The sequence below is a fragment of the Camellia sinensis genome, chromosome 8 (assembly GCF_055761805.1).
Source record: "Camellia sinensis isolate YWXY chromosome 8, ASM5576180v1, whole genome shotgun sequence".
Taxonomy (NCBI): domain Eukaryota; kingdom Viridiplantae; phylum Streptophyta; class Magnoliopsida; order Ericales; family Theaceae; genus Camellia; species Camellia sinensis.
This window is the reverse complement of record NC_138968.1, coordinates 24,824,356-24,851,281: the sequence shown is the minus strand read 5'-3', so window position 1 is coordinate 24,851,281 and position 26,926 is coordinate 24,824,356. Positions and strand designations below refer to the sequence as shown.

Genomic DNA, 26,926 nt, shown 5'->3' with positions numbered 1-26,926 from the left:
TTATATTGTCCTTGTGGGAGGTGAAGCTTAAACATAGATAGGACGTGTGTGCAGGGGCCTGATCCTATGAACTTGAAAGCCCAATGATAAAAAGTTTCATGTGGTCGGCATAGGCAAAAGTGCTTAGGCACATTCCTTATGATGAATGGAGATACTCATAATGGTTGTCGGAAGATTCTGCCTAGAGTTAGGAGATTATTGCCTAGAGTTGGACAGGAAGTTAGGTATGGCACCACCATGTTATGACTTGAGGATAAGTCATACAAGGTATATAAGCTCATCTACTCTAGTAGCGGGGAGGGGTATGAAAACAATTGCTACAAACTTTGAGCTATATGCTATGAATTCTCTCCAGAAATCCTATTCTTGCATTGACATAATAGCGTTGGAGTGCCCTCTGGCCATCCAACAACTGGCCTTGGGCATGGATGATTTATCTTACAGGATCATAGCTTCATTTCAGACATACATCGAGTACATACACTTAAGAGTGGAATTTTTTCCCTCTACAATCCCCAAAGATGATGTCATTTATTGAAAAACCTTTACGGTTGTGATTTTGCAAAATAAATGAACAAAATGGATTCCTTTCAACTACATAGGTAAATTTGACTATGGTTATACGCAATGGTACTTGGTTGATTGTAGATAGGATTCGACAAATAGCATATCCAGAGAAATTATTGGTGTTTTAGTCATTTTGCACCAACAAAGTGATTCGGGATAAATTGTCTCACCTTTCCATTGGAGAATAAATCCCAACAACATATGTAGGATAAAAAGACCCGTAGAATAAGTTATCCTGACTCACAAAAGCTGAATCAATCACAGAATAGTATTATAGCGGAATAAGATAATATATGCAATTTTGCACATGAAAGAACTTACAATTAGCAGAGGGTTTGAAACTTCAAAAACAAATTTGGAACTTGCACAATGTGCCTAAGCAGCCTACAACAATGTTATACAAGTATTTTGAACTTGAATCCATTGAGCCAATTCGCGAAGAATTGATTATTCATTCATATTCAAGACTTAAAATCAATGTACATCTCTTGCATATTTCACAACAAAAATAAATCCAGATTGACCAAATCAACATTTCAAATGTATCTACAAGGTCCATAGCATAACAATACAGTTCTTCCAACAGTAGGCAATGCTGAATCATTTCTTTGTATTGCACTCTTTAAGTGATGAATGTTTATATTCCTGGTTTGAGGAACTTTTAGGAAGTCACTACTGTGAAGTTATCAGAGCCGACTAAGCAGGTCCAGAAAAGTATACAGGCAACAATAACCATGATTGTAATGGGTGTCCATTTCATTGCAATTACCTGGTAAATAAATTCAAAACTACTATTAGAAATTATGAATTGTCCTCTGCTTCTTCTTCTTTTTTTTTTTTCCTTCCCCCCAGAACAAATGAATTGTACTCCGTTGATTGCTTAAATGATGAAAGGCAAATCTGGGAAGTTCAATACAAAGACCCATTTGGTGCAGATTATGGGGGCGTACAATCTTTTTTTAAAAAAAATTGGAAGTTCATGTAATAGTGTTTAGTGCAACTTTTATTTACAAACACAAAAATGACATCAAATAAGTTGAAGAAAAAACAAAAAAAAAAGGATTATTGGGTAGATGTGTAGGGGATGGCTTTAAAGACTAAGGATTCTGTATTCCTAAATTCTTCTTCTCTCTCTATCCTAATGCAATCCCAATTATTGGATCATGTAAGAATCTCAAGAAATGTGACTCTCTCGAGATATGATCTAATGGTTAGGAATGCATCAGGACAGAAGGATATAAGGATTTGGAGATAGAGGATCCTGTGCCTGCATTTGACCAAGGATTCTGTCTTCAAATTCCTCTGTCTTTGACCTATTACATCCTTAATCATTGGATCATGTGAAAATCTCGAGACATATGAACCTCGATGTATAATCCAATAATTAGAAGTGCATTGAAATAAGAAAATAGAAGAATTTAGTGACAAAAAAAATCCTGCTCATACTTTTAAGTGCTATGTTTAGATTATCAGTTTATAACTTGCCAGAAGCTCAACTAATCAGTTTGTGTAATAATTTATGTATTATTGATTGATGTTACAAGATTGATGTATTACAAGATTGATTAATTACAATTCCTATACAATCTATATATAGAAGAAAATGTGGTAGTAGGTGTAGTGGAGGTGATAGTGGGTTAGGTGAAGTGGAGTGTGTGGTGAAGTGGAGGTAGGTGAAGTGGAGTGTGTAGTGGAGTAGGTGAAGATAAAGATGGGAAATTCTAACAGCCCCCCGCAAACTCAAGGAGGAGAGAAACTAACCAACTTGAGTTTGGAGAGAGTAACAAAACAAGAAAATACATAAAAATAAAAAAGGATAGGAGACACTGTATGGTCGTGTCAGACCGTTGGTGAAGACACTGAATGGTGGTGTCATAACGTTGTAGAGGACACTGTATGGGGGTGTCATAACGTTGTAGAGGACACTGTATGGGGGTGTCATAACGTTGTAGAGGACACGGTATGGTGATGTCATAATGGTGTAGAGGACACTGGATGGCGGTGTCAGACCGCTGTAGAAGACAGTTTATGGGGTCATGTCGGACCGTTGTAGAAGACAGTTTATGGGGTCATGTCGAACCGTTGTAGAAAAACAGTTTATGGGGTCATGTCGGACCGTTTGTAGAAGACAGTTTATGGGGTCATGTCGGACCGTTGTAGAAGACAGTTTATGGGGTCATGTCGGACCGTTGTAGAAGACAATGTTGTGACAGTTTACGGAGTCTTGCTGGACCCTTGTAGAAACTAACCGGAATCAATGTCGGGACAGTTTACAGAGTCTTGTCGGACCCTTGTAGAAACTAACCGGAATCTATGTCGGGACAGTTTACAGAGTCTTGTCGGACCCATAAAGGAGCTAACCGGAATCAATGTCGGGACAGTTTACAGAGTCTTGTCGGACCCATAAAAAATCGCATCCTCAAAAGGTGCGCTCAATTTTGTAAAAAGGCGTGCCATCAAAAGGCATGCCCAATCCATAAAAAGGCGTGCCATCAAAAGGCGTGCCCAATTCATCAAAAGGTGTGCCGGACATGATGGCGAGGCACGTGGGCGCCTTGGCTTGCGTGCCCGTTTGTCGGCTGGTGGCAAGAGGCGCGCGATGCGCGTGGCTGCCTTGGCTATTTAACCAAGACGAAGGCTGAGGCTGAGGCATACCATTCTGAAACCTCTGAAACCAACCCTTCTCTGAAAAACTCTGCCTCTTTGGAGAGAGAAACTGTGGAACATTTTGTAGCCCAGAAAAATGGCTTCGTCTTCCCGCGGGCTGCTCACCCTCTTTCCCGACCTCAACGAGTCAACAAGAGAGAGAACTGGTGCGGTGGCACTGGAAACTCAACCAAGCGCCCCGGAGTTTGCTCCGTTGAACTTTCCGATGCGGTCGGTGGAGCAAAGAATGGCAGTGCAGTCGGATGTGGAGGCCAATCAGTATACTCTGAAGGCATGTGTGGAAAGCATGACGGCAGTCACAAACTTGTCGAACCGGCTGCAGAGTAAGACAAATGAGGTGCAGCATTTAAACTCCCAGCTGGCTCTACTCCAACGCATGTATAAGGATGCGCGAGCAGAGATAAGCGTGCTAAGGGCAGAAAACAAGGAGCTGAAGCGGAAGGCCACCGTGATGTTCCGATTTGGAGGGCCGCCATATGCTGCAGTGGAGGAGCAGGGAGTAGTGATCATGCCCAGTGGAGGGGGAAACACGGAGGCAACACCGGCAAGGGCCGCGCAGGACGGAGGCAAGAAGAAGAGACCGGCGGCAGAGTAGAGAAGAAAAAATCATGCCTGTGGATGGGGTTGTTTTGTGTGTTTTGTGTTTGTTGTTGTTGTTGGTGGTTGTTTTTTTTTTTTTTTTTTTTTTTTTTTAAAAATAATAAAAAATGGAGATTCAAGGAAAAGTTGTGCTGTGGAAAGAAGAAAAAGAAAAAGTAGCACCCACGTGAGTCCCATCTAAGTTGTACATATATAAGATTAAAAAAAAAAAGTTTTGGACGGTGGAAAAAAAAAAATATATATATATATATATATTTTTTTTATTTTTTATTTTATTTTATTTTTTTAGGATGTAATAATAATAATAATAATAATAATAATAATAATAATAATAATAATAATAATAATAATAATAATAATAGAGAGAGTGGGGGACATGATGATGAGAATAAAAGGAATAAAAAAACAAAAAAGTGGTTGTGATGTGGTTGATGTTTGTGCTCGGTGGACTATTTATTTATTTTAACTTTCTGAAAAATCACATGGGTGAGTAAAAGGAAAAAAAAATAAAGAAATGAAAAGAGGGGACAAAAGTTCGTGTATGTGCATATATATACACTGTTGAATAGTGTACTCTGGTAATACCACTGCCCAATGGTGGAACAGAAACTTCAACTTCCCATATTCCCTCAGAAATCACTTTCAAAACACAGAATGCTTTGCCTGAGGGTTTAAAGTAGAAACTCACTACCCACTTGAAGATGGCTTCGATTTGGAAGAAATCTCAATCGAGTAAACGGGTGAAATCATGAGTGCGAAACTACCCACGGAAATGTGGTTGGTGAGCTGATTCAGAAACTAGAGGAAGAGACTGGGCTTGATGACAGTATTGTGTGCTCTCGCAATCCTTTGAATCGAAAGCTTTACCCTCTTCGCTTGCAGCTGCCTCCCAACAATGCCACCATGCATGTTGTTGTAATTGAAGGAGACGGCGACGTGGGACTGGGCGGCGAGGTAGTAGACCTCGTCGGGGAGGATGGTGTCGAGCCAGCGGCGGAGAGAGGTCGGCGTAGTGGAGCTTCATGAGGGCCTTGTTAGTGAAAAAATTCAAGGTATGTGTAGAGGTCCGGCGGGCGGCCAAGGCGAGGCTGCCGCCCGCCGGTGAAGCAGAATTACTAGTTTCTCAAGCTTGCTCTGATACCATGTAATAATTTATGTATTATTGATTGATGTTACAAGATTGATGTATTACAAGATTGATTAATTACAATTCCTATACAATCTATATATAGAAGAAAATGTGGTAGTAGGTGTAGTGGAGGTGATAGTGGGTTAGGTGAAGTGGAGTGTGTGGTGAAGTGGAGGTAGGTGAAGTGGAGTGTGTAGTGGAGTAGGTGAAGATAAAGATGGGAAATTCTAACAGTTTGTCTTCTTGCACCAGAGAGAAGTTATATGCACAGGTCTGTATTTGTTCACATACATACATACCTCAAGTAATGGGGAACACCATATTGGTGAAACAGTTGGAGGAGTTGCCATTGCCTTTTCCAACATTTCTGATAAAAAAAAAAAAATCACAAAGTTTTCATTATGTTCATGAATTTAAATGCATGCAATTCAATAGAATTAACAGTACCAAGAACACAAAACAAGGAAAGGGAAGCTAGTTTACCCAATCTTCGCCTTCTTTCTACTATTGTGGACATGTCTAGTGTAATGATATCAAGATCTTGTCGACGATTAGCATTTAGCTTTGACAGATTAGACTGTGTTTTTATATCTGTATACTGCCTTCTTATGTTGCCAATAATTCCATCTGCTAGCCAACACAAAATCATCAATTTCAGTCTATACGAATCAGTTTTTTAGATTTTATAGCAAGATTTTAAATATTGGCCAATATGTATAAGTTCTTTTGGCTTCTCAATACCAATACACCTTGATATTGGTGAGAATAAAAATCAGTTGGGTACCGGCAGTTCTCAATAAGTATTGGTTTATAGGCAACTTACGGCCTACTTCATTAAGTTCGTTCAGTTGCTATAAAACTCTTTTTCATAGATGATGACTTTAAAAACATGATGTAAATCAACATAGAAACATAGAATAATGTGACAAATCTTGATTTTATCACTTTAAAACAAAAGACCTATCAAGAAAACTTACATTTTCAAAAATGTGGTTGCCACATCATATGTCAAAAAGTTTTTATAAAATTTCTGTAAGGTTATCATTTTTATGTAATTTTTTTTTTTGTGATCACTTCACCTGATTGAAACCAATTCATATCCTGATAATGCTATACATAATTTCCCTAGTTTTCCCTCAAATTCCTCATCTAGGATGTTAAGTACAGAAATATTTCACACACTGGAAAATAAACTAGATTACCAAATCTGACAAAGCTGTATGGTTTTGTAATTTTGTTTAGAAGGCTCATATCGAACTTGTCAAACTCCTTGAGCAAATCTTGTAGATAGTGAAAAGCCAGTTTTCTTGGATATGAAGAATCACACAATGTGATGAAGCAAACTCCATTCTCAACCACACAGCTTAACACCACAAAATTAACTGAAATTAAGGAAAATAATCAACCCATGTTTGGAAGGAAAATGCTACATATTAAAGCACAGTTTGTCATTTTATTTCTTTTTAGTTTTTAAATGTTTTTATGTATACAGAGGAGCGTGGCATTTGGATGCATAAACCTATCTCCTTAACACCACTTCAAGCAATTACCCAAAAATGACCAGAAATGATATATACAACAATTCAAAAAGACTAATTTCTCTTCAGTAAACTTTTTTTTTTTTTTTTAACAAATGAAACGTATAAAAATATTTGAACGGGCCATCCCAATCCACATCTAGCTGTGTTGCTAACACAAAAAGAAAATATAAAAAATTTCAAACAAAAAAGAAGACGAGAATTGGGACCCACACACCATTTTTTTCTCGAACTCTTTTCGTGTTTAGTTTACGTCCGATTTTATTGAAAAATGAATAAATTTAAGAATACATAAACTAGTCACAAGAACTAGATAGAGAATTACGATTTTTGTGAATTGTGTGTCTGGTTTCTGTATTTGTAAGTGAACTTATTCTATCAAGAAATCTTATAAAATCATTTGAATTTTGTGTTTAATTTCTGTATTCATACGCGGACTATATACCCACAAAGATGAAAATAAATTTGCAAGAATGATGTGCATTGACGCATAATATTCAATTTGGATTAGCCATCAATATGTTTAGAACTAAAAAGAGAAGAAAAGGATACTTGAAGCAATGGTGGTGGAGATCGAGTCGAATGGTCATCTTAGAAGGAGCCAATGAAGACCCTGTTCTTGAGATTTCTTTGAGTATGAACTCTGCTTGTTGCTTGTAACTTGAGAAATTTTCATCCTCTTCATTCACATACCTTGGACCTTGTGCTATTGGCAACCCATCACTCACCCTTCCAACTATTGTCATCTTCACCATCCTCAAAATCTTAATCAGATATATCAATCTGTCTCTGTCAAAGGTTTATAACGGTCAGATTTTAGGGGGGTTTGAAAAGTTTTGAGAATTGAAGAAAAGGTACTACTTTTTGCAATAGATTTGTAGGCTAGAGAAGAGGGTTGGAGTTTGGGTGGGAGGAGAAAGCAAAGAACTTTATGAGGCTGAATACCAAGAGGAAGAGGGAAGGAGGGTTTTTTTGAGAGAACTTGGGATGAAATTATTCCTTTGTGGTAAACTGTAAGGAAAGAAAAAAAAAAGGGAAAATTAGGAAAGAATAAATTATTTTGATTTGAATATTGTTATTGAGTAATTTTTATATGGATAACTAAACCTTATTTCTTATAAATTATTTTTTAAAAATTTAATTCTTAGTCATAATATTATGTTAGGAAAAATTATATATAAAAAAAATCTCTGAATTTGACTACTGTAATAAAATAAACATTCAAATTTTAATTTTGTCAATTTAAATACAAATTTTTTTAATTGTTTTCAATATATGAAGGTTTGAAAATGATCAAGTTAATAATTTCAAATTTTCAATTTTTGAATATGCAAATTCAAAATGACATAGTGGCTATTTGGGTTTTTTTTTTTGTGCGTTTTTTATTTTTAGGAGCTAAAAAAATTAATCAGCTTGTTTGTTTTTATTTTTCAGAAAATATTTTTTAGAAAATTTTACTTTCTTATTTTCAGTGTTTTTTTTTTATTTTTACTGAATTTTTTTTTAATATTTTAAGCAATTTTTTTACTTTTTAGACATACCTAACATAAATACACCTAAAAAGTAAAAAAATTGTAAAAAAATATTTTAAAAATTCACTAAATACCAAAAATATAAAAAAATACAAGAATTCAGTACATTTTTTATATTTTTATGTATTTATTAATTTCTTAAAATATTTTTTCACCAATTTTTTATTTTTTAGATACATCTAACTAAGGTGCATCTAAAAAAGTAAAAAAATGTTTCAAATTTAAAAAATATTCACTAAAAATAAAAGAATACGAAAATTAAAAAACTAAATTTTCAAAAAATTTAATCCAGAAAACTCAAACCAAACACGTTGAATATATTTGTAAATTGTTAATAAATTATTTTTTAGTAAGTAAAAATGTTCATGTAATATTTAATTTTTTTTTGTTAATGAAAAACAGCTTAATAGTTTTTTGACTTTTGACTTAGAGAATTTTCACACAAATTCAAACTGACACAAAATGAACACTACCAAGATGAGATGATTCTCACCTTTCGCTCAATGAGCACGCTTTTGGCGGGTTTGGGTGGGGATTTGGGATAAAATAATTTATTAAAAAATAAATAAGTTAAAATAATTAAGGTACATTATATTGATATCTCTTGAAGTTTATATTTATTATAATTTTTTTTTTAGATTTTTGAAAATTATATCTCCTTTCCTGAGACTTAAAGTTTTATTATAGATTTCTCCCTCACCAATTTAATTTTTTTAAATATCAATTTTGCTCTCACTGGATAAATTACATTGACACCTCTCATATTTTAGAAATTACAATCCCCTCCCTAAGGTTTAAAGTAGCATTATCAATTAGCCCCTCGGTTAGTATTAGTTGGAAAAAAAATTCATTGAAAAAAAAATTAATTGAAAAAAAATAAATTGAAATTTTTTTTTGTTAGTACAATTTTTAAATTTCTGGTTAAAAACTAACATAAACTCATTTTTTGAATTTACGTTTTTTTCCTCAAATTTACAAACTGAGACAATCATTTATAAACTAAAAAAAATTATCAAACAAGTTTTTATGACAGTTTTTAAAATCTTTGTAAATATAAATTGAAAATTGAAAATGAAATAGTTACCAAACAGGTTTTAGATGGTAAAAATGTCGTAAAATTAACAAATAATTAAATAAGTTTCCAACGTAAAAAATGACTTATCAAAAGATTCTTAAGTGTTGTATGGTTTGATTTTTAATTTTTTTTAAAAAATTAAAAATTAATCTGGTTCAGAAATAAAAAATAAAAAATAATTATCATTTTTATATAATTTTTATCTTTCGAGTGGTTAGAAATAATTTTTTACAAATTAAATTGAAACAGCCATACGTATGTATATAATCTGTCCAAAAGTTAAAATGATAATTATTTTTTACCCTTAAATGATAATTATTTTTTATTTTTTATTTCTTAACCAAATTAATTTTTGTTTTTTCAAATTTTTTTTCTAAAAATCAAACCATACATGGCCTAAGAATCTTTTGATAAGTCATTTCTTACATTGGTAACTTATTTACTTATTTGTTAATTTTACGACATTTTTACAATCTAAGGCCTATTTGATAACCATTTCTTTTTCAGTTTTCAATTTATATTTACAAAAATTTAAAAAACTGTCATAAAAACTTATTTGATAATTTTTTTAGTTTATAAATGGTTGTCTTAATTTGTAAATTGGAGAAAAAAAAGTAAATTCAAAAAATGAGTTTACATTGGTTTTTAAACAAAAATTTAAAAATTTTACTAACAAATTTTTTTTTCAATTAATTTTTTTTTCAAATAATTTTTTTCAAATTAATATTTTTTCAATGAATTTTTTTTCAACTAATACTAACCGAGGGGGCAATTGGTAATGCTACTTTAAACCTTAGGGATGAGATTGTAATTTCTAAAATGTGAATGGTGTCAATGTAATTTACCCAATTAGGAAAAAATTGGTATTTAAAAAATTAAATTACTCAGAGGGAGAATCTGTACTGAAACTTTAAACCTCAGGAGAGAAGATGTAATTTCTAAAGGGTGATGGAAGAATTGTAATAAACATAAATCTCAGGGGTGTCAATGTAATTTATCCAAATAATTAATAAGATAAAGTGTTACATTTAATTTATAATTATTTCACTTTTTCATTCACGCTATCAAATAAACTATCAAAAAAAGGTAATCAATTTCTCAAATACAATTATTTTAATTAGGTTAAAATAGTTAAAAAAAATTAAATAATCAACTAAAATAGTTAACTTTTCAAATAAAGCCTTTGTAAAGGAAATGATTTTGTCTACTTTCATTACAGTTAACAATTTTACTTATTTTTAAAATTCCATTTCCAAAAAAGTCTATTTTGCTAAACTCGAATTGAGGAGATGACAACCTAATTTCAAATAATCATGATTTTTGCAACTTTTTGCATATGAAAAATTAAGATTTGAGTAATCATATTAAAAATATTTATAAGTTATATATATACATTTTTTTTTGTTTTGTTTTATAACTAAAATTCAAAGACAAAATCATGAGAACATCCATAACAAACCGGCCAAACCATCAATTCAGCTAAAATAACTAGTCGAATTCAAAAACTCCCTCCAATAAATTAGTCAGTTTATTTTGGCATCTGGGATAAAAGTTAATTTTTTAATTTTTTAATTTTTTTAGATTACATCACCTTTCTATTTTTTTACATATTTTTTTTATAAAAAAAATTGACTTTTAATTTATTTCTCAAAATAAACCTGGCTAAATGATTTTGTATACAATAATTAATTATTTCTGTAGAGTCGCTATTCACTAACGAATTCGGATACTCCGTCGCCCTTTCCTGTCCCTGTCGCCCTCCAAAACGACGTCGTTTTGGAGGTTTTTTTTTTTTTTTTTGTTCTTTTCTTCTTCTTCTTTCTCTCTCGCTGATAACTCTCTCTCTCTCTCTCACACTGCGGCGCATCCCTCTTTGGGTCTGTACCTTAGCTCTCATGGTGGTATAGTGAACAACATAGCTAGAAAGCCATAGAATTCACAACCCTCTCTCTCTCTCTCTCTCTCTGATCTCTCTCTGAGGAGGAAATGCAGAGAAGTGGAGGTTTTTAAGAACAAAAAGGCATCAAGTCAAGAAGCATTTGAAGGGACTATGATAACTTTTTTGTGACATGAGCATGAGATGAGGAATCTAGAAGAGGCCTACCTTTCCAATGCCTAAGGAAAAAAATTCAAGAAACAAAAGAAAAGGCTCCTTCGGTGATGGTGAATAACCATGATCCGCCATTAGAGCTTGCTTACTTGTTGCTCTTGATCTCTTCCTCAACATCAGTCTTCTCTGTTCATACCCAAAACAAATCATCATAACCAAAACCCATCAAATATTCATATACACATAGATAGATAGATATATATATATATACATAGAGAGAGAGAGAGAGAGAGAGAGAGAGAGAGAGAGACTACGGACCAGAAAAGAAATGGGACTTTAGCTAGAAACCGCCATGAATTTGCAAGACCCACCTTGGAGTTCTATCAAAGAATAAAACCCAGAAATCAAAAAAATCAGAATAGGCAACCATGAATTCGATCTCTATCTTCTTCTGTAATCTAAAAAACTGTGACCTCCATGGCTAAAATCCGAGAAAATAACAAGAAACAAAGAGTCGACTTTTTCCCCGGTTTTCTCGCACTTTCTTTCTCTAGTTTATCAGCAAGAAACCCATTCTCATTCCCAATCTCTCACAACCGACATGGGAGCAAAGCTATCACCGAGTCATGATCAGTACTAGAGACACGCACACACACACACAAATAAACACAAACAAACAAAAATCGAAAAAAGGGGTTGTATTTTAATCTGCTTTTTCGGTTTGCTTTATACGGTTTTGTTTGTCTCCTTCACTGCTAGTAATAATAATAATATTTCAGCAAAATTGGTTTTTTTCTCTTCTTTTCTGTTCTTTTATCACCGCAGTTAAAGATTTCAAGAGCTTTCGATGCAGACAAGACCCATAAATTCAAAGGAACCTGAAAAACAAAACAAAACAAAAAGATGGGTTCACTGTATCACACACTCTCTTTCTCTCTCCTCCCTCTTTTATCTCTTTGTGAGAAGTAGTGGGTATTCTTTTCTTCACTCCACTAGTCCTAAAAAATAGCAATGGAGTTGCAGGGAAAACAGAGATGGAATCAGTGGAGAGAGAACGAAGAAGAAGAAAAGAAAAAAGAAAAAAAAAATAAAAAACCTTTCTAAAACGAGGTCGTTTTAGAGGGCCACAGGGACACACCGCAAGGAAGGGCCACGGAAGATCCGGATTCATTCACTAACCACTTAATTTTTTCCCTCTCTTTTTCTTATCTCACATAGAAGCATTAAATGAATAATTTTTTTAAAAAATAGTTAAAATAAAAAGGCAAGGTATATTACAAAAATGACTAACTAAAGTAATAATGTGAGATTTTGATTAAATATTTTGGTTAATATTATTGAATTGCTTTGATTGGTAGTTGAATAACTGATGTCACTTTTAATTTCATAAAGAACCTATTAGCGTGAAATGTAACGTTCACACTTTTGAACAAATTTACGCTCTTCAATATTACACCTCATTTGCCACATGGGGCTCATCTCATCATAGCCAGTTACTATTGGTGAAAAGGGAATTACAGCACAGTGAGCCTTGGTCAAACTGTGTGAGAACATTGCATTGCAGTTAGAGGGTAAGAAAATAATTTCATTTTAATGATTGTGTAATTCTTTTAGGTTTATGTTGTAAGTTTTTTTTTGTGTTTAGTATAGTGTTTTTTGTATGTCAAATTTCTTAAAAAAAAATACTAATAATAGTAATATTTTTTTTATACTTATAATACAATTATTTTAAGAATGTCCCACTTATTTATAATTTTTTCAACTAAACGAGCCAAACATTTAACTATTTAAGTTTGGTTTAAAAATTTTAATTAATTTTAAAATTTATTTAAGTTTAGTTTGTGAAACTTTTGAATCGATTTCAAACGAGTTTTTGTTGAGCCGAGAACTCAAGTAATTTGGTACTTTTATATCGTGCTAGACTTATTGAACCAAGCCGAACAAGTAATTGACAATTTAAGATTAGTTTAAAATTTTTAACAACTTTCAAAATGTATTCAAGATTGACAAGATTGATTTGTTTACCTAACAAACTAAACTCAAACGAATTTTTAACAAATTAAATACAAGTCAAATTTAAATTATTTGATTCGTTTTGTTGGAAAAAATGGTTTTATGGTGATTTTAATGTGAAATTAAAATAGGTCCCAACCATTGATTGAGGTAGGATTAAATAAATTTAGATTATTTGTAATAAGATTTTTAGATCACAAAAAGAATGACAAAAAACTATTAAGAATTGAATGAGAAATTATCTCATAAAGTTAGTCTCATGAATGAGGTATTGAGAATTGTGTATAGTTACAAATCCCACATTAATTGTAAAGGAAAGTTATGATGGGTATTTAAACTAGGGTTGGCGTGGGTCGATTGCGACCACGGAACCTCCAATTTGCCATCCATCCCGCCAGATTGGCGGATTAGAGAAAATCAATCCCTATCCGTCCACTAATCCGGCGGATGTGGATTGAGCGGATTGGCAGATTGAAGGATGAATGCGAATCGGTTTGACAGTTTATAATTTTATAAATTTTCAATATAATTCAACTTGTGCACTTTCTCAAAAAAATAAAATAAAAAATAAAATTACAGTCAATGACTTAAAAAGTATTACAATCACTGCATATATCATCCAAAGAAAGAAAGTTTGAAATTTTAGAATATTACAATAACTGCATGCCTCATCCACATATTACAATCACAACATGTCTCATCCACATAAAGTATTACAATATGTGTTCTTAAAATATAAAAATAATTCAAACCACCAAAACCATGAACAGAGCAGTAGTAGAGATTGTATGCCTCTATATTATTACATCTATATCTATTTTTGAAAACAAAAACCGACCAACACATATCATCTTTTATTTATTATTTTTAGAGTTAGATTTAAAAACTAAAAAATATAGATAATAACCCCTTTACTTTTTTCAATTCAAAAATATATTTAAGTTGAAAACTCTTTTTCAATAGAATATATTCAACAGAATATTTAATTTTTTTTTTCAATTGAAAACACAAACAGAATATCCAAACAAATTGAAAATACAAAGTCTTACAAATTACTAGGGGTGCTCGCGATTTGCTGGTTCAATTGCGACCAAATGAACCTCAAATTTGCCATTCGTCCAAAACTAGGTGAATTGGAAAAAATCAATCTGTAACCATCCGCTCGTTATCATGCATCCGTCCAAAATGCGACGGATTGATTCGGTTTGGTTGGTTTGGGCAGATCGGTATATCCGCTGCTCACCCCTAATTTAAACTTCAAGATTTTGATAAAGGCATGAGCCCTTTGGGGCATCCAAATTTTCCGAAGGAAGGAAGCTATGGATGCTTTAAGGATGGGCTTGGACCAAAATTATGGTCCAAGTTGGTTATGGAAAAATTGCCACACATGTTCGCGTGCCGCCAGCCGGCCCAAGTCCGTGGGTTAATTTTTTTTTAATTTTTTGACTTTTTTGGATCACGTCACCTCTCTATTTTTTTACATATTTTTATTTTTTTTTAAAAAAATTGACTTTTACCATACTTCTCAAAATAAGTCTGGCTAAATGATTTTGTTTACAATAATTAATTATTTTGGTAGAGTCATTATTCACTAACCACTTAATTTAGCCAGGTCTACTTCTCAAAATAAGCCTGGTTAAATGGTTTTGTTTACAATAATTAATTATTTCTGTAGAGTTATTATTCACTAACCATTTATTTTTTTTTCCCTATCTTTTTCTTTTCTCTCCCATAGAAGCATTAAATGAATAATTTTTTTTTTTAAAAATAGTTAAAATAAAAAGGCAAGGTATATTACAAAAATGACTAACTAAAGTAATAATGTGAAATTTTGATTGAATTGCTTTGATTGGTAGTTGAATATGTGATGTCACTTTTAATTTCATAAAGAACCTATTAGCTTGAAATGTAACGTTCACACCTTTGAACAAATTTACGCTCTTCAATATTACACCTCATTTGCCACATGGTGCTCATCTCATCATAGCCAGTTACTATTGGTGAAAAGGGGATTACAGCACAGTTGGCCTTGGTCAAACTGTTTGAGAAAATTGCATTTCAGTTAGTGGGTAAGAAAATAATTTCATTTTAATGATTGTGTAATTCTTTTAGGTTTATGTTGTAAGTTTTTTGTGTGTCTAGTATAGTATTTTTGTGTGTCAAATGTTGGTGATAATTACAAATAAAATATCAGAAAATACAAATTACAATAATAATTATAAGGGCTGAGGCGCGAGAAATTTGCTCTCTTTAAGGAGATTTAAGCCCTCTGCAGTTAGGCAAAGCCTCACACCGGTGTAGCAGAAAAAAATCTTGACTTGTCCCTCCCAGGATACAACAGCCTGACTAAGTTGTATGGTTCACCAATACTGTACAACTGGTTGAACCTAAAACTTTATCACATACACCCTTTTTTATTTGCTTGATAATCTTACTCAAACATAATAAAACAACAAACACTCATTCTATTTTTCAAGATAAGAAGTTAGTTCAATTTATAGGAGAGGAAACTTGGTGGGCAAGTGTCTTGGAGAAGAAGAAACTTATTAGACAAGATTCTTGGAGGAGACGAAGACTTGACTTGGTGGGTAAGACTTGGAAGACTTAGAGAAAAAGACTTGACTTGGAGGATTCTTGGAGGAAAAGTATAGGAAGTTGCTTGGAAGATTCTTAGTCACCAAGAAAAAGGTTTAACTTGGAAGAAAAGAAAACAAACCAAACCAATAACACATTATAATATTAAAATATCTGCTAAATTCCCCCACCTATTTTAATATTATAGGTAACAAAAATTGAGATTATTGGCAAATAAGGATATTATGCATCATGGTAGGTGTGTTCTGTATTGAACCTCCATTAGTGAGACAATAATATCTACTCCAGAGCCAATAGTATGCTCAGCATTGAACTATGACTGCTTAAGGGAAATAAATAATTATTGCACACATATAATATTCCAGGTGTTCACATAAGCTTTAAGAGCCAACACATTTCGGCTTTGTGCGATCATAGGATTCATGAGTGTGTTTGAGAATTAGCCCAAATCTCATATGTAGCGGCCCTACTACCACACTCACATAAGTGAATTCTATCAAGGGTGCTCCTGTAACTATGACACCCCACTCAATAAGAGTTACATGAATTTATTAAGAGTTTTTTAATAACTCAACCTCTACAACATTATAGGATAAATGCACTTACATTATAGGGATGGGTAAAAAGTAATTTAGTGCATTTCTCACGGCCATCATATGATTGTTCTTCTCATTGAACCCAGTTATAGGATCTCTGGTCCCTGGGTTGAGTATCCTCATACATGGCTCCTACTATATTCAATAGGCTTCAATCTCATCCCCATCGATGTATTTCAGACTCTATCTCTTGCTAAGACCTTAGTTAATGGATCTGCAAGATTGTCACTAGATTTAATATAATCCACATTTATGATGCCATTATTCATATAAGATCTCACAATACTGCATTTTCTTCTGATAGGTATGGATTTACCGTTATAATAACGGTTATTAACTCGCCCAATTGCTGTGGTGCTATCGCAATAAATCAATATAGGTGGGATCGATTTTTCCCAACAAGAGATTTCATTTAACAAATCTCTCAACCAATTTGCTTTTTCACTAGCTATAGCTAAAGTAATAAGCTCAGCCTCCATTGTTGAACTAACAATAATGGTTTGCTTTTTCGATTTCCAACTTATAGCACCACCTCTCAATGTAAATAAGTAACCAGTGGTTGATAATAAATCACCTGACAAGGTATTCCAATTGGCATCATTGTAACCTTCAAGTACTGCAGGATACTTATTATAAAACAAGCCATATTTTATGGTACTAGATAAATATTTCATATTTCGCTCAATGGCTAGCCAGTGATCACTACCAAGTTTGCTAGTAAACCTGCTAAGTACTCCAACTGCATAGGCAATGTCAGGTCTAGTACAATCAATCACATAACGCAAGCTACCAATTATACTAGCATATTCCTTTTGATTAATTACATCCTCATCGTTTTCAATAGGAAATAAACGCACATGAGGATCAAAAGGAGTAAGAACATGCTTGCACTTATAAAAATTATATTTTCTCAAAATTTTCTCAACATAATGCGACTAATCAAGAAATATACCATCACAGGTTTTGGTAATTTTCATTCCCAAAATATAATTAGCCTCACCAAGATCTTTCATATCAAAATGACTACTGAGCATATTTTTAGTTTCCACGATGATATGCAAATTAGAGTCAAATATAAGTAAATCATCCACATAGAGGCTAATAATGACATGGGAATTTTCTTCAGATTTATAGTAGATGCATTTATCACATTCATTAGTTTTATAGCCATTCTCAATCATGCAGGAACCAAATTTTTCATGCCACTGTTTAGGGGCCTGTTTTAAGTCATATAGGGATTTAATTAGTTTGCACACTTTGCTTTCTTGACCGGGTTCCACAAAACCCTCAGGTTGATCCATATAGATTTCTTCACCTAGGTCTCCATTTTAAAAGACTGTTTTAATATCTATTTGATGAATTTTTAGATCATGAATTGTAGCCACTGCAATTAATAATCTAATGGATGTAACTCTAGTAACCGGAGAAAATGTATCAAAAAAGTCAAGATCTGCTTATTGTTTTAAACCTTTTGCAACAAGTCTTGCTTTATATTTATCAATAGTTCCATCCGGTTTAAATTTTTTTCTCAAAACCCATTTATAGCCATTAGTTTTACAACGTAGTGGTAAATCTATTAATACCCAAGTTTTATTGGATAATAATGATTTCATCTCATCATTTACAACCTCGTTCAAAAAAATAAAGTCAGGAGATGCCAAAGCTTCTTGTAAAGTTAATGGAGTTCCCTCCACATTAAAAACATGATAATCATGGCCAAAATCTTTTTCTAATCTGGCTCTTTTACTCCTTCTAGGTTCAAAAACTACAATATCTTGGTTTTGTAAAACATGAGTAAAGGGACTGGTTTCAGATAAAATATTTTCTTGATAATTTTGACCCCACCATTTTTAGATTTAAAAGGAAATTTTTTTTCATGAAAAATTGCATCACCTGATTCAAAAATTATTTTGTTTTCAATATCAAAAAATCTATAGGCTGTACTATTTGTTGCATATCCAAGAAAAGCACAAGTGGTAGCTCTCACACCTAATTTAGGTCTTTTAGGGTCCACAAGTCTAACAAAAGCTAGATAACCCCAAACCTTCAAATACCTCAAATTTGGCTTATGCCCTTTCCATAACTCAAAAGGTGTAACTTTTGTTTTTTTATGTGGCACTCTATTTATAACATAACATGCAGTTAAAATTGCTTCTCCCCACAAATTTAAAGGAGCACCTGCTTCAATTAGCATAGCATTTGTTAAATCAGTTAAAGTTCTATTTTTTCTTTCTGCTACACCATTAGATGCAGGTGAATATGGTGGAGTAGTTTCATGGATTATTCCCAAAGACTGAGCAAACAAGTTGAATCCAAAAGATTCATACTCCCGGCCTCTATCACTTCTATATCTTTTAATCTTTTTACCAAATTGATTTTCAACTTCAAGAAGGAATTTTTTAAATTTTTCAAAAGCATCACTTTTATCTTTCAACAAGTATACATAAGTGTATTTTGAAAAATCATCAATAAAAGTGATAAAATATCTATTTTCACCACATGTTAAAATTCCTTCAAATTCACATAAATCAGTGTGAATTAATTCTAACAATTTAGTATTTCTCACCACACTTTTATGAGGCCTTTTAGTTATTTTTGCTTGACTGCAAACTTCACATTTCTCAAACTTATTTGTTAGTCTGGGAATTAATCCTAAACTACTCACGACTCCCACATATCGGCTATTAATATGACACAGATGAACATGCCAAAAATTCATAGAAGACATCATGTAAACAGAAACATGTGCTTTCTTATTCTCAACATTTAATTTAAACATTCCATCACAGGCATACCCTTTCCCCACAAATATGCCTTTTTTAGTGATTACATATTAGTCAGATTCAATAGTCTCCTTGAAACCAGCTTTGTTAAGCAAATAACTCAACTTCAAATTTTTTCTCATGGATGGTGTGCACAACACATCTTTTAAAACAAGCACATATCCGGAGGTAAAATTCAACTCAACATCTCCACACCCGAGCACCTTGGTTAAACTGGAGTCACTAAGCATAATAATCATCTCCTCATTAAAAGGAGTGAAATCTTTGAACCAATCTTTGTCATAGCAGACATGCCTATTGGCACCAGAGTCTGCCCACTACCCTTCCACAGATTGAACCATCAACATATCTGTAATCATAGACACAAATAGTTTCTCGGTAACATTAGCCTGTGGTCAAGACTGTTGTTTCCGAAATTTGCAAGTTCGAGCAATATGTCTACTTTTGCCACACACAAAACATATCACATTTGTCAGATCTTGTGAATGGGGTTCTTGATTCCATTTCTTTTGCCTCAGGTAGTTTTTATTTTGTGGCCTTCTAGTATTTTTCCAGATTTTCTTAACTGGCTTCAAGTGACTATTTTTATGAAATCGACATTTAGGTAAAGTATTTTCAGAAGTTAAATTTACCTTTGCAGTGGAATGATCTTGTGTCATAAGTGCATCTTGTCCTCGTGCATCCTCCTCCAGTCGAATCCGTGTGATTAGAGTTTCCAAGGATGTCTCTTTTTGCTTGTGACGCATTGACTTATGGAACTCCCTCTAAGATGATGGTAGTTTGTCAATAATACCTGCCACAACAAGATTGTCTCCAATTTTGATGTCTTCGGATCTAACTTCAGCCACTAGCATCTGAAAGTCTTGTACTTGCTCCACCATTGATTTTCCATCTATCATCTGATAGCGGAAAAAGCGGCTCGCTGCATACTTTTTAGCGCATGTCTCTTCAGTGTCATATTTATTCTGCAAAGCTTTCCAAATTTTGACAGTGGTGTAAGTAGTATCATAATAATCATAAAATTAATCTGAAAGACAATTTAAAAGATAATATGGACATTTATACTCATCTGTGTTGTATTTCTTGATTTTTTCAAGATAAGCAGCATACTCCTCGTCGGTCATCTCTTCAGTGGGGACTTTGTTCGGATTTTTCTTGGTCAGGATATAGGCCACCTTGAGGAGACTGAGGTGGAAAAGCACCTTGCCTTTCCATCTCTTGAAATGGGCTCCCTTGAACCGGAAGGGCTTAAGATCACCGGTATTCTCGTTGGGCTTTTCCAATACTGGCTCCATGAATTTTTGCTATTTGAATCTCCTTAAAATTGCTAGTGATAATTACAAATAAAACACCAGAAAAATACAAATTACAATAATTATTGTAAGGGCAGAGGCCTGGGAAATTCGTTCTCTTTAAGGAGATTCAAACCCTCTGCGGTTAGGCAAAGGCTTACACTCGTGCAACAGAAAAAACATTGACTTGTCTCCTTCAGGATACAACAGCCCGACTAAGTCGTATGGTTCACCAATACTGCACAATTGGTTGAACCCAATGTTTCATCACATACACCCTTTTTTATTTGCCTGATAATCTTACACAAACATAATAAAACAACAAACACTCATTCTATTTTTCAAGATAAGAAGTTAGCTCAATTTATAGAAGAGAAAACTTGGTGGGCAAGGGTCCTGGAGAAGAGGAAACTTACTGGACAAGATTCTTGGAGGAGAAGAAGACTTGGCATGGTGGGCAAGACTTGGAAGACTTAGAGAAGAAGACTTGACTTGGAGGATTCTTGGAGGAAAAGTATAGGAAGTTGCTTGGAAGATTCTTGGTCACCAAGAAAAAGGATTAACTTGGAGGAAAAGAAAACAAATCAAACTAATAACACATTATAATATTAAAATATCTACTAACTTCAAATTTCTACAAAAAAAAAAAAAAATTAATAATAATAATTTTTTTTTACTTATAATACAATTATTTTAAGAATGTCCCACTTATTTATAATTTTTTCAACTAAATGTGCCAAACATTTAACTGTTTAAGTTTGGTTTAAAAACTATAATGGATTTTAAAATTTATTTAAGTTTAGTTTGTGAAACTTTTGAATCGTTTTCAAACGAGTTTTTGTTGAGCTGAGAACTCAAGTAGTTTTGTATTTTTATATCGTGTTAGACTTATTGAACTAAACCAAACAAGCAATTGATTATTTAAGATTAGTTTAAAATTCTTAACACGTTTCAAAATGTATTTAAGATTGACAAGATTGATTTGTTTACCTAACAAACTAAACTCAAATAAATTTTTAACAAATCAAATACCAGTCAAATTTAAATTATTTGATTCGTTTTGTTGGAAAAAATGGTTTTATGGTGACTTTAATGTGAAATTAAAGTAGGTTCCAACCATTGGTTGATGTGGAATTAAATGAGTTTAGATTATTTATAATAAGATCTTTAGACCACAAAAAGAATGATAAAAAACTATTAAGAATTGAATGAGAAATTGTCTCATAAATGAAGTATTAAGAATTGTGTATAGCTACAAATCTCACATTGATTGTAGAGGAAAGCTTTAATGGATATTTAAACTAGGGGTGGGTGTGGGTCGGTTGCGATTACAGAACCTCCAATTCGCCATCCATTCCATTAGATTGGCGGATTAGAGAAAATCAATCCCTATCCATCCACTAATCCGGCGGATGTGGATTGAGCGGATTGGCAGATTGAATGATGAATGCGAATCGGTTTGGCAGTTTAAAATTTTATAAATTTTCAACATAATTCAAATTGTACACTTTCTCAAAAAAAAAGAAAAGAAAAAGAAAAAAGTATTACAGTCAATGACTTAAAAAGTATTACAATCACTGCATATCTCATCCAAAGAAAGAAAGTTTGAAATTTTAGAATATTACAATAACTACATGCCTCATCCACATATTATAATCACAGCATGCCTCATCTACATAAAGTATTACAATATGTGATTATTAAAATATAAAAACAATTCAAACTACCAAACCCATGAACAAAGTAGTAGTAGAGATTGTATGCTTCTATATTGTTACATCTATATCTGTTTTTGAAAATAAAAACCAATCAACACATATCATCTTTTTATTTATTATTTTTAGAGTTAGATTTAAAAACTAAAAAATATAGATAAATAATATATTTACTTTTTTCAATTCAAAAATATATTCAAGTTGAAAACTCTTTTTCAACAAAATATTTAATTTTCTTTTCAATTCAAAACACAAACAGAATATCTAAATAAATTGAAAACACAAAGCCTTACAAATTACTAGGGCCCCGTTTGTTTTCAGAGGTAGAATGGAGGGGAATGTTAGTGAGGGGATTATTAGTGAGGGGACTGTTAGTGAGGGGACTAATAGTGAGGGGATTAAGAAAATTGTGTTTGTTTGATAACCAATGGACTAGTAATAGTTCATGTTTGTTTTGAGAAATAGAGATAGGATTAACAATGTGAAATTCCACAAATACCCTTTTTACATTATTATCAAATTTAGACTTATACCAACTAAAGAATAAATAAATTTTTACTTAATGTTATTATTCTTCTTCTTTTTTATTTTTTAAATTACTAAAGAATCCAATTATCAAAAAAAAATTAGTCAGTGCTATTTATTTATTAATATTAATGAATCCAACTATCAATAAATTTGTAGTCAATGTTATTCTCTCTCTTTTTATTTATTTATTTATTTATTTATTCTTGTTTTGTAAATTTTAAATAATCCAACTATCAATGTTATTCTCTCTTCTTTTTTTATTTTTTTATTCTTTTTTGTAATTGTGTATGATGACAACTTTGAAAGAATGTCACCACCAGCAATCACATGAGATATATCAACATGAAGTGTAATATTCCCATACATAAAATGACAGATAAATGACAATACAGTTCGATAACACCAAAAGTGAACAGAGCATACGTTGAACGGCATCAATCTAAACCCGTCTAGCACGCCTAGTTTTGTTAGTAGTATCCATTACAAGTGTGGACGCATACAAAATGCATATAACAACATGCAAAATAAAAAAAAAAAAAAAAAACAAAACAAAAAAATCATGACAACTCATCTATAACGGTAGATGAAAAGAACAAAAAAGCGACATAGCTAAGCACATCATGATTCTGGCGTACATTTTTTTATTGAAGTCTGGCTTGGCGAGCAACCCATAACCCTCTAAGGCCGCGTTTCATCAGAAATATACTTTAGGAGTCCAAAGAATGGTGCCTCATGGAATACTTGGCATAGTGCAGATACCTAATCATCCAAAAACCCATCTACATTGCCTACAGATATCACCGCTACTTGGCACAAATTCATTTCCTCACATGCTCGGGAATGAAACGTTGACACAATTCACGCGATGCCCCAGCCAGCTCTGTAAGAAATTTCAGCACGATCAACAAGAGAACCATCAACCTCCCTCCTCCCTCCCCTCCCCCCTAAAAAAAAAAGAAGGAAAATTTAAGTTGGCTCACCTTGAGACGTGAAATTGAAGAGAGGAGGGAGCGGTCTACCATTTGGCAAGCTTGTGGTTGGTTCCCTCAAATCATCAAAGAAAGGATGTGCACATGCCTCCAACTGAAAATGTCATAGATTTTGATTAAAAGACAACTTTCAAAACAACATTTTACAATTTCTTTGACAAGGTCAGAAAATTCTGTATGATTCAAAACAAAATAACAATATAATCTATTGATTACAAAGACAAATCATAAGACAATATTAACTTATCAATTTGGCTAATGTCTTATTAAAAATATAATATAATAATGCTATATTAGGATATCAGAGAATGACATTACTTGTACATTTCACTTTTCTATGAAAAACATTCGGTGCAGCGTAGATTGACAATGAGCTTTTTAATAAATTGAAACAGAAATTGACAATGAGCTTTTTAATAAATGTCCACATATAATGATTTTTCTATTTCATATATAATAAGCAAAGATCAAATTTCTTACAGCAGTGCAACGTAGATTTGGTGAATATTGGAGCAGCCTCGACACAAGATCCACAGCTTCAGCTGGCATTCGCTTGTTAAAAACCTAGAAAACAGAAGTTCATTAGGTTTGGCTGTCGTGAAAGTAATGCGCTTATTATCAATGAAGATGAGTCAAAGATGCATCCTCCATGTGGAATTTCTAACAAATCTTGTGCCATGGGTGTGCTTTGATCTGAGGAAATTTGAACTCCGTGTCATTTGGATTCATGCATCTAATTTCCTCTCTGGTTGGTGTCCCCAATATCTATAACAGAACCACCCAAGCTAATAACAATAATAATAATAATAATAATAATAATAATAATAAGAGAATGCACCAAACAAATATTAGAATATAAAAGTTTATAAAAATAAATTACTTAGAACCTTAATTATTTCCACCAGCTGATTAACCCCACTTTCTCCAGGAAACAGAGGGTGCACATCAAACCACATTCAATACACATCAGGACCAGCCCCATAACATGTTCCGAAATAAATGAAGTTTAGCAACAACAATCTTATGGTTATACGTGGGTTTTATATAACATAGATATATATATATATATATACTGCTTAGTCCCAAACCCTATAAATTAATCAGCAAATTTCAAAATTTCAAAAAAGCACAGTAAAATAAAAATTGTTATAAAGCTATAGAAAGAAATGCAAGGCCAATACAGAAGAAAAATATCTTAAAGAATGATATGCAAATGGGTATAATTGAAGAAGCATGGTAGGCATTCATCTAAATGCATATACCACATTCAAAAAGTGTGAGAATAAATAATCAACAAATAGTAATCAAAACCAATTATTACTAAGCAAATATTTCATTAACGGGTGCCGTAGTATACTGCATACAAGTCCCTATCCTGATTTCTTGCGGGGTAAAATGGCATCTTTCACATCAAATTTAAAGCTTAATAAAAGTGTTGACTGTCAATGTTCCAGAAAACAAACTCAAATATACACTCACCTGGCCTAGAAGTAGCTCAGTCAAAACCCAACCAGCAGACCACATATCAATTGCAGTTGTGTACTCTGTAGCCCCAAATATCAATTCTGGAGCCCTATAATACTGTGAGCAAATATATTGGGTTCACCAGGCACCTACAACGGGAAAATAAATTTCAAACATTGCCACACATTAAAAAACATGAAATTCCATGAATAGAGACCTACTAACATCTTTGCACTCCCAAAATCGCACAACTTTAGCTGATGACTGTGGGGATTAACCTGTAACAAGCATCAAAACCTCAGAAATAAGTTATAGTATCTAACACACATGAGTTCCAAACATTTTCCTGATGGAAAAGAAGTTCCAACACCCTAGCACCAACAGCATAGCCTGCATCCTCCAACCTGCCCCAATCCAACAACATTAGAGAACACCCACACTAGAATGTATGATCCAATACAGATCAATTACACAGTAACTTAATTAAAATATAACCATCGGCTACTAAACAAGTTTGTTATAGAATAAACCAATGTATGGAACTACTTCAAATTATTAACATTAAACAGACGCAAGTGGTCTCCACAATTCAACTAAATTATACAAAAACATGGGACACCCACATTGGTCAGAATCACAACAAGCAAAAGTAGCATATTATGGCTCTTTCAAAAGTAGCAGAGAGTAGCATACAATATAATATAGTGCAGCCCAACATAGGAGCAACATATAAACAGATTGCAAGCTACAAGAACCAGTCTTAACCAGCCAATATAGGAGCAACATATAAAAAGATTGCAAGGTACAAAAACCAGTCTTAAACATCCCAACACATGAGCAAACAAAAAGAAACCCATCATTCAAAAAGACCATCATACAGTAGATGCCACATTCAAATATGACCTTTAAATAGTAAAGAAACCCACTCCATCTTGTCATTCTCATCTAAACTGAAGAACAAGTCAACTTTGTCTTCATCTTTCACTATCATAGATGCAGTCATCAATATTTGGGTATTACTCATTGGCAACTTCAGAAGTTCTGCATTAACCAACCTCCTTTGTTGGGATAGGTCATGTGAATATCCTATCCTATGAGCAATCTCTACCATCGTAGTATTAGTATTCTCAATGAATGATGCAAGATTTTTTGCCATCTCTGATAGTTCACTAGGAATCCCCTCAGCAGGCCGAACCCCTTTTTTCCTAGTTTTAGTAGAGTCAGCACGGTTGGGAACATTAACTGTAGTAGACATTGAGTAGTCTGTATCACCCATGTTCATACTAAACTGTTCAACAAGAGACTATTCTTCTTCTTTTGTAGTTGCATTTGCATCCTCCTTTTCCATGGCTGCAACTGCATCAGCAGGATCTTCAGCCAGTTCACCAGTCGCCCTATCCTTTCCAAATAGAATAAGCCAATCTCCATAGAACGGGAATGGCCCGTTTTGCATCCCTTTTGCATCTGGTACCCTCTACACAAGTGATTATCCAATTATTAAAAAGAATATATTAATTTATAAGTAAAGAGTAATGCAAATAGCAACATAAAAATGAGATTTACCTTGACATAGTTCTGTCATACGTCGTCACTATCAACACGCACCATCTTTTGTTCATCATCCCAACCAAAACCACTTATCTTTAACATATCTTGAAGAGTGTTATATTGTTTCCTCCATAACTTAATCTTCGAGTCGATGTGAGGATGTGAGAACCTGAATTTTTAGATAACTAATTAGTTTGATTAATGATAATATCACGTCAGTTAACAGTGATTATTAAATTATCGAA

General features: G+C 33.0%; 1 protein-coding gene, 1 long non-coding RNA gene and 1 pseudogene across 2 annotated transcripts; all 3 read right to left on the bottom strand.

Moving 5' to 3' along the window:
* Positions 1–999: 999 nt before the first annotated feature.
* On the bottom strand, positions 1,000–7,475 carry LOC114302909 (SNARE-like superfamily protein). Its single transcript, XM_028248001.2, has 5 exons — positions 7,054–7,475; positions 6,166–6,326; positions 5,447–5,590; positions 5,263–5,330; positions 1,000–1,336 (listed from the first exon to the last, which is right to left on the bottom strand). The coding sequence occupies exons 1-5, from the start codon at positions 7,254–7,256 to the stop codon at positions 1,229–1,231; spliced, it is 684 nt and encodes a 227-aa protein (XP_028103802.2). The 5' UTR covers positions 7,257–7,475; the 3' UTR covers positions 1,000–1,228.
* A 3,656-nt stretch (positions 7,476–11,131) lies between these two features.
* Positions 11,132–12,175, bottom strand: LOC145796860 (uncharacterized). Its single transcript, XR_014337475.1, has 2 exons — positions 11,477–12,175; positions 11,132–11,344 (listed from the first exon to the last, which is right to left on the bottom strand). It is a non-coding gene; the product is annotated as an uncharacterized LOC145796860 (long non-coding RNA).
* An 11,323-nt stretch (positions 12,176–23,498) lies between these two features.
* Positions 23,499–26,409, bottom strand: LOC145789305 (shaggy-related protein kinase theta-like; annotated as a pseudogene).
* Positions 26,410–26,926: the final 517 nt, after the last annotated feature.

What these genes read in the sequence shown, in the direction of transcription:
- LOC114302909 (XM_028248001.2), bottom strand. Translation starts at nt 7,256, where the DNA reads ATGGTGAAGATGACAATAGTTGGAAGGGTGAGTGATGGGTTGCCAATA. An exon ending in CTCCACCACCATTGCTTCAA is followed by an intron (nt 6,327 to 7,053) that starts GTATCCTTTTCT and finishes TGTGGTGTTAAG; the next exon opens with CTGTGTGGTTGAGAATGGAG. An exon ending in GGTGTTCCCCATTACTTGAG is followed by an intron (nt 1,337 to 5,262) that starts GTATGTATGTAT and finishes TTTATTTACCAG; the next exon opens with GTAATTGCAATGAAATGGAC.